This window comes from Aplysia californica, unplaced genomic scaffold (genome assembly GCF_000002075.1).
Source record: "Aplysia californica isolate F4 #8 unplaced genomic scaffold, AplCal3.0 scaffold00170, whole genome shotgun sequence".
NCBI classification, from domain to species: domain Eukaryota; kingdom Metazoa; phylum Mollusca; class Gastropoda; order Aplysiida; family Aplysiidae; genus Aplysia; species Aplysia californica.
In genome coordinates, this window is record NW_004797440.1 from 3,390 (window position 1) to 12,547 (window position 9,158).

General features: G+C 40.1%; 1 protein-coding gene across 1 annotated transcript in view; it reads left to right on the forward strand.

Moving 5' to 3' along the window:
- LOC101862501 (TALPID3 protein) overlaps positions 1–9,158 on the forward strand; it is a gene marked incomplete at its 5' end in the record, with an annotated part of 23,722 nt that overhangs the window by 3,346 nt on the left and 11,218 nt on the right. Inside the window, 8 exon segments of the mRNA XM_005098024.3 lie at positions 1,346–1,566; positions 2,615–2,734; positions 3,086–3,339; positions 4,582–4,727; positions 6,312–6,505; positions 7,315–7,654; positions 8,303–8,603; positions 9,028–9,112. Of these exon segments, the coding sequence (XP_005098081.3) occupies positions 1,346–1,566; positions 2,615–2,734; positions 3,086–3,339; positions 4,582–4,727; positions 6,312–6,505; positions 7,315–7,654; positions 8,303–8,603; positions 9,028–9,112 (1,661 nt within the window).

Here is a 9,158-nt window from a genome sequence, read left to right on the forward strand (position 1 = left end):
CACATGTGGTCTTTTGCAATTTCATCTGTGTACTTACAGCATTTAAAGTTTTTTTTTCTGCACACACACATATACACTCACACATACTCACGCACACATGTCTGCACACACACACACACACACACACACACATACACTCACACATACACTCACACACACACACACACACACACACACACACACACACACATACACATATTTAAACACACACACAAACATCACATACACAAACGTACTCATACAAATACACACACATATGCACACACATAAATATACATATACACAATCACACACATTTGCAGCCACAACATGAGAGAGAGAGAAAGAAAGAGAGAGAGAGAGAGAGAGAGAGAGAGAGAGAGAGAAAGAGAGAGGGTTTACTTTTGATTTTACAAATCAGAATGTGCTGTAATTTACACTGCAGAAGCTCAAGTTCAGTGGAGTCCACTTATAACGAGTCCTGAAACAACGAGAAGTCTGTTATAAAGACCCTATTCTAAAACCCCGTTTTTTCTCTTCTTTATCTTTGTAAATGAAATACTGCTATAGCACTTTCGGACAAACACGGGAGTCGGTTATAGCGGAATATTGCTGCTGCTGTGCACAGCGCACAGGCCAGTTATACATATAAACTTCACCAGTTGAGAAACCTGTTGGTGATCTAGCGAAACCTAGAATCTTACATCAACTCTTTGAGCGAAACAAAGAATGGGAGAGCCCACGTTTGCCAACAATTAAGGCCGGAGCGAATGAGTGGGGATGGTGTGGTATGCGCAGACAAGCAGAACACATCACGAGATAGGCCAGCCTAGTCTAGATTATCTAGGCCTACCACTACCCATGACCTCACTGCTCTGATATGGGGATGGAGAGGTCACAATGCTGTGATGGATGAAGTGAATGTGTAACTTTGACGTGCGCAAGCAGACGAAACACACCACGGGGTGTAGTGGGGTGGGGGACAACACAGCGGGCGAGTTAGCTCAGAGCACATTCTTTCTGATCACCAACGCCGTGCTGTCAACATTGCTAGCGCTAGAGAAAGAAACCCGATTTGATTTTTGATCAAGTAAGACCAAGAGGTCAGGTTGAACAATGTCATCATCAGGGGAGATAACAAAAAGAAATAAACAGAACACCAAACTCATAGATTAGGCCTACTTTGTTATGTCCATTGAATTTATTACTGGATTCCTTATAACGAGAATCCTAGTATAACGGACATTTCGCACTGGTCCACTCCCTCTCATTATAAGAGGATTCCACTGTATGCACCTTGCCAATGTCCTCCTTTTTTTTTGGATGATTAATTGATACTTTCCCTATTAATCTTCTTTGCATGAAGCACCCATCCAAGGTCAGCTGGTTTCCATGGCAATACCACTTGGGGAACCTCGATTAGAACCAGGGGTCAGACAGTCGGCTACTCCGATTCGGCCAGCTTCGAACCCCGTGACCTCCACCCCTGTGCCAGTGACAGCTGCCAGGAATGTGGCCTTGGTGTCTTTCCCTGTGGAGGAAGACCAAAACAAGACTCGAACCAGGGAGCCGGAGCTTGCAAAACAGGTGACTGCATTTGCCAGAAATTTAGGGAAATCCGTTATCAAAAATATTGATTTTTTAAATAATGAAGTTTTACTGGCTCAGGAAAAAATGTTTCCATAAATCACAACATCATTGAAGATGCTTTGATATTTTTACTCTCTCAAGCCTGTTCATACCATTTTTCTCCCCTTGAAATGTAATGTTATTTTTAATATTGCAGTGTCATGGAGTCCTCGTGGAGTATAACTCAAAATAAGAATGATAAATAATAATGAATTAAAAAAAAAAAAAGCATTTGTATAGCACATATCCCCACTTGACAGCAAGCTCTATGCACTTTGAAATCTATCTTATTGCCCTAGCTGAACCATAGAACACTGAAAAACATTTTTGGCTTCCCTGGAAGCTTACAGAGCAAGCAGCCAATTAGGAACTAAAACACCAAGAGACTGACATGATCTTTCGCTGTCTATAGCCGGTTACCCATTCCCACCTGGGTGAAGTGAGGAAAATTCATGTGAAGTGCATTTCTCTAAAACACAACAATAGGTTCTTGATGGTTTTCGAACCCACGACTTTTCAGTTGTGAGCCCAACAGCCTAAACATCTCTGTCATTTCTGTTATTATATTATTGAGATAAATATTAAGAGAGAGATTTTCTTTTGGTCAGAACACAATGTACTGATTATATATATGTTACTGTGGTATTGTAAAGTGTTCAGAGCCTGTGTAGTTTAGTCGGGGTTGAGCCCTATTTAAATGCCATGTATTATTATTATTATTATTATAATGATGATGATGATGATGATGATTATGATTATGATGATTATTTTTATTATTGTTATTATTATCATTATAATCATTATTATTATTTTATTATTATCATTGTTATTATCTTTATTATTATTATTATTATTATTATCATTATTATTATTATTATTATTATTATTATTATTATTACTACTATTATTATTATCAGCACTAGACCACCAATGACAATAAGAATTGTAACTCTACCATTTAAAAAAATGATTTTCTACCCCTGTTCTCTCTCTCTCTCTTGTACAGGTGCTTCCCCCTATTGACATTGACTCCATCTCTCCCTCGTCGTCTCGTCGCTCTGACATTCAGATCAGGAGTCCCCAGCAAGGCAATGCCAATGTAACCTTCTTACAGGAAGTACACGATGTAAGTTGGACGCATGGTTTAACTGTAATTTACTTTAAAAATCGTTTTTCCCAGCACTGAGTTTTTACCTCTCTCTATGATGTAACGATGTAAGTTGGACGCGTGGTTTAAAAGTAATTTACTTTAAAAATCGTTTTTTTCAAGCGCTGAACCTTTACCTATGTCCGTGATGTAATGATGAGGCTCTATATTCCATGGCACGCACAAGACGGGAGTTTGATTCCTGAGTTGGGAGGGGATTTTCAAGGGCCCTGATAGGCAGAATTGAGGTAGCTTATTTCCTGAAGGATTTCAGATTGTATCAATTTGGGCTGGAAACATTTGCAATTACAATTGATTTTTTCCCTATAGGATGATGTAGACCTTGACAAGACGATTACGGAAGAGGACTCTGACCTTGATCAGACAGGAGAGGGAATACAACTGCCGGGATACGAACCCAGAGTGGCAGAGTACTCTGGACCAAGTTTCCCGCCAAAAACTGGCAAGTCTGGCCCTGACTGGATGGCGGGAGGGGAGCAGACGCAGCCCCCACAGCAGATATCGGACGTCATGGCAGAGGACCTTCGAAGGAAGGATGTTTTGGAGAACAATGCCGTATACTGGTATGTGGCCTGTTGTGTGCTTTAGGAAAGGAGGGAACAAGATAAAAGTATTGTTTAACCCTATCCGTATGTCGTGTTTTACTATCGTATCCATACGACGTGCGGAACTCTGTGCCACCACTTTCAAAGAGGAAATTTACTCGTTAATCCGATGCCTACGCTTTACATAGCTGTCTGTCAAAATGATTTTTTGAGAAATACTGAACGTTTCAAAGAGATCTTCATACTAGAAGTATTTTAATATGGGAAGAATACAACCTGGGGGGTACAAAAATGACCCCAGGGTGGATGGATAGGGTTAATAAAGATACAGTGAGATTGAAAAAGTCATTTAAAGACGAAATCATCAAAGAAATCCACCCATTGTTGAAGAGAAAATTGATCGTCTTTGACTGGTGGACATTTTGGACTGTCATTACAATGGAAACCCCCCCAAAAAAAGCAGGGGAGGGGGGGGGGGGATGTTGGGAACTGGTTGTTTATAAAGGTAATTGTCTCAGATAGAACAGGTTTGACTGTGTATATGTAAGATATTGTTAATAACTTTCCCTACTTCTTCTTGTTTACTTTAAAGAATTATTTTCCATGATTATACTTATCCCTGTTGCACTCAGTTTGACTTCTCACACTTTTCTTTTCAATTTCATTTTCTCTCCCTTTTCCTTTCCTTTAGTTTAATTTCATTTTGGCTTCTGTTTGGCTTGTCTAACTTTCCTGTCTTTTCCACTTATGCTTTTTGTCTTTTCTTCCATCAATTGAAACCTTTTTTAAACTCTCATTTTCTCTTCCTTTCCTTTTCCTTTATTCTTCTTGCATTTTGACAGGTCCTTATACTTTCCGTTCTTTAAGTGTCATTTCTAAATTGTTTCATTTTTCTCTTTTCAATATTTTTGCACTTTTGCATTGATTGTCTCTGCTAATCTAAAGTGGGGAATTTTGAAGTCAAATTCCCATTGCTGGAGTTTTACTTTAATAAAAGACAGTATATCCAGTTTTGGATGAAATTGAGATATCGATTTCACTTGATAGTTTTAAACACAGCGCACATTTCTGCCTTAGTCTGGTATCATTATCTTAATAGATAAGACGGGGAAAGTGTTTGGAAGATATTCAAAGCAACGGACTGTTGAGAGGCAAAGAGGTGTTGTTTTGGCTCTCCTGAACATTTTATGAAACTGGATATGCTGTCTTTTCAAGTAAAACTCCTGATTGTAAACTGAAACTCAACCTGTCTTTACCCAGGCTTGAACAAGAGCTCATGGCCCGCGTCCTGACTGAGGTTATGCCTATACAAGTGGCCCAGTCGGCCCCTCTGGAAGCGGCCAACATCAGCAAGGCCGGATCAGTTCACTCTGAGGAGGCCAGTGAGAGGGAAGACTCTTTGCTAGGTGAGTGATTTTAGTTTTAGGAAGAGTTTTACAGCAAGTGCCACACAGATAGGTCATGTAAGTGGTAAAGATTAAAGGTGTTATTAATTGAAACAGCACTATACCATCTCCGCACAGTTTTTGACACTCATCCAAACAAAAGCCAGAGTATAGTGATCTTCACTGACTCACTATCAGTCTTGCAAGCAATAGAAAATGATCACCATCTAAACGAAGACTTGACACATATACTGTTTGGCTCCCATCATCTGAAAACATTCTGTGGCGTCAACCTGGTGATGCAGTGGATTCCCGGACACTCAAACATACCTGGAAATGACAGAGCAGACACACTCGCCAAAAGGGGATCTAGACCGGAACAACCCAACATTCCAACTTCATACCACACTGCAAAACAAATCATTAAAAGCAACAGCAAACAAGATTGGATGAACAGATGGGCTTTGGGAAAGACAGGCAGAGCAGTTTTCAAACATATGACTACAACAAAACGAAATGACAATATCAACCACCTACAGAGAAAGAAACAGACCACGATCTTCCGCCTACGAACAGAACATATACAGCTCAACTTTCACTTGAACAGAATAAAACCAGAACTTCCCCCAATGTGTCCTTTGTGTGACTATGCATATGAGACAGTGGAACATCACCTTTTCCACTGTACAGCCCTAAATGACATCAGAGCTACCCTTCTCCCTCCGAGACCTAACTTCGACAACACACTCTACGGAACATTACAGCAACTGCAGCAAACCTGCATTTATCACTACATGGTATTGGACAAGGATCCTAGGAGGGCGAGAGCCCAGATGTTGCTGGATCGATAACAACAACAACAACAACAAAGGTGTTATTAGAGAGTAACGTACAAAGAAAAGAAGGAGGAGAGAAAAAGACAATTGATGATAGGAAAGAGAAAGCAAACCCACATCAGAGCACGCACCAATTACCCACAAGGTGAGAGGTCTGGTTGGATTACAGGAAACACCAGTGTCTGTGGTGTGGCATTTAGGTGCTTCGCCATCACACACAGAAGCCTTGAGTTTGAATCTTGTGCAGGGAGAATTTTTTATAGAGTATCTCAGTCTTTGTGCTTTAGGACATTGTATCCCTCTCGGCCGGGGCCGACTGCTTCATTAATGATCTAAACTGTATTGATTGGGATGTAAAACACCTACATTAACTAAAGATGGTTTGATATAACTATGTATCTATGACAGTTGTCATCATTAAAGAAAGTTCTTCACATTTTGCAGCTACTCTTTTACTTTGGAAATGATGTTCAGCACTTGTTTAGATCAAAAAACAATTTTTTATTTATCTATTTTTCTATTTCTATTTCTATATTCTTTTTTGAGTCCTCTTTTTTAACGGATCTCTGTTTGGTGTCTTTATGTTTTGATATTTATACAAGTTTTATAACTTTAAAAACAATTATTTCAATCTGATTGAAAGTATGAATGAAATAAACGTCAATACTTTTAGTTATCTAGTAAGTAGTACGTGTCCTTTTTGTCACACTTAAAAAACCCCTCATAACTGCCTTTCATCATCTTGAACACTTTTTTTGTTTTGTCTCAGTGGCTGATATGATTGGTCATGGAGGCTTGCAGCTATTTATAGATGCAGGTCAGCCAGTAGACAACAATCTGGTCAGTGCTTTGGTCAAGGAAGTCATCCAAGAAAGAGTTAACTCTATGCTGGCGCAACGGCCCGCTGAGGGGGCGGATGCTGTGCGTGCTATGGAGGAGATAGAGACCGTGTTGAAAGAAAAGGTAAAGTGTGCAGAGTCTATAATATATAGATACATTCGTAGGTATCCATCCACAAAATTAATTGTTAATAAATTTTATTTTGAATATGTCCCATTACAAGTAGGGAATGAAAAGTATAAGTAGTGTACAAGAACTCGGGAGATCAGAAAGCAGACTTAACTCATTTTAAGTCATTAAGGACTGTTATGATTTATTTGAACTTTTGTCAAGTGTATAATGTGAACTAAAAAGCCACAAGAGACTTAGTTTCCATCTCTGCTTGGTTACAGATTGCTTTGAGTTTGTATATGGTTTAACAATATATTTTTTTTTGCTGTTACCAAGGTCAGTTGTTTCTTAAACTAGATGAAAATACATTCATTCACAGAGTGCTGGTTAACTTCCAAGCTAAAATGGCAACTCGCAAATCATTGATAGAGAGCTAAAAGTCATTAAACGTTTGTTGTTTTAACAAAATCAACAGGTCTTAAGAGTAAAGATACTACTAGCATCGCGCTCATATGACCTTATGCAGTTGCGAGCGCCGTTAAACCCTGTACTACTACATACTACTAGCATTTCATATCAACGAGCAAAAATTCTATTGAAACTAAAGAAATTACTGTAATGACATTTATTATAATGCTGTGAGGATTCACTGATAAAGCCTTTCAGGCATTACAGAGACCTTTAAATATAGATATCTGAAAATAATTTTCTTATTACAAATTGTCAGCTTTCAAGGAGCTGCTGTTTACTTTACTTTACTACAGGTAATAATAATTTTTATTACAGCTGTTTCTTGTAAACTTTTTCATCCCTTGATATAGGAAAGAGAAGCTGGCACTCCGCAGATCCCAACCCCAGAACCGACCCCCAAAACAAGCCCCATCCCATCCCCTCGGCGACTGAAGCAGCAGGCGACAGCTCCGACCACCCCACCCATCTCCCCGCCACCCACAGGTCACGTTTTCTCTCAGCGCGTTGAGCCTGAGCCACTGGTGGAGCCAGTTCGAGCCCCGGCACCTGCGGCCGCTAAGCCTCGTTCCCCTCCACCTCAGCCAGAGCCAGAGCCAGAAGCTGTACCCACTGCGCCTCCTGCAGCTGTTGATTATGAGTCAGAGTCTTCTGTTTCTATTGATATATCGGAAGAGCTGAGACGTGTTGCAGGTCTGAGAGTTTGTTTCTTTTTTTTAACTTTTTCTTGTTTGAAAGTACTTTGATAGAATGATTATAAACAGCAAGTGCTGAAATAAAGTGATAGTAAAAAGTAAAGCTTTTCCCGCATCCGATCCGGATATTGGGGATTACTTTGTTAGTGAGACAAATTCCTGGGCCTTCGGCATATTGTGGTAGGGTGGCCAGTTTCTTTCCACGCCGCCTTTACTTCCCCAACTCGAAGTCAGGTACCCATTACTGCTGGGTGGGCAGGAGGGGGAAAAAAAAAATCCGTGTCCCGAAAACTCGGACTTTCTACTTCGGAGGCGGGTGCACTAACGCTCCGCCACGCACCCTCTAAAGTGATAGTACCGACTTGAATTATGAAAGAATTTAAGCAAGAATATTTGGATGAGTCAGTAGCACCAGCCAAACAGCTGCTTTTGAAGCGTTGTAGTTAAATGATCTCTGGAGGATATTGCAAAATGTGATTAGATTTGACCATTCTTAAAACTCATTGTGACAGAGAACATTTAAAATTGTTATGACACTGAATTTGCAGATGAAGAATTGATACCTTAGAGATCGTCTAAAGTTATGAATGCAGTAAACAAAGTTGTCATTTGTTGAATAAAATAACTCTCATTTCATCTTCCCCAGCTTCAGGAAAACCAAAACATGAGGAAGACCTCCCACTAGTACAGCGTCACGATGTAGCCACGCCCCCTATTTCCCCACCACCAATGGATGAGGAGGAAGTCCAAGTTCCAGCTCCTGTCAGTCAAAGACAAGCCACACCCCCTCTGTCACCACAGTCAGTTGTTTCTCGTGAGCCTCTACCACCTTCATCACCGTCAAAGACTCAGGCTCCTGCCCCTGTGGAATCAAAGGCAGAAAAGGAGGCAGAGCAAGAAGAGGAAGAGGAGGAGGAGGAGGAAGAACTTGAGCAGCCACATCCCATGTAAGTTTTTTCCCTCTAATTTGTTGGTCAAGAAAGCCTTATAGATAAAGAAAGTAGATTTATCAGCCGTCAGTTTGACTGATTTTTATGGGTGCAGCCTATCTTCCTATTGTCCCCCTCTAAAGTATTTATCTTCAAGATCTCAGGGATAAAGACTAGATTTTTCAGCACTCTGTAGATTAGATTATATATGTGGCTTATTTTCCCCATAAAAAATCTTGTCCGTTATCTTTTTGGTGACCACGTAGAATTTCATACGATTTTTAACACACTCCAAGTGGTCTTGCTTATCTATACTGTACAGAATTGTAAACTTCAACTCCTCATCAGCTTTTCATTAAAATATCAGACAGCCTGAATGTTTCTATCTGTCATTTTTCAAGAAGTTCAAGCATTAATTTTTTCTTAAAAATTTTTCTTCCAGTCTGATGTCTGTGGCTGTGGGTACAGACCGATCAATGACAATGGAGTCTGAGCCAAAGGAACGCCGCAGATCACCCTCACCGAAGGTAAAACAGAGAGAGAGAGAGAGAGAGAGAGAGAGAGAGAGAGAGG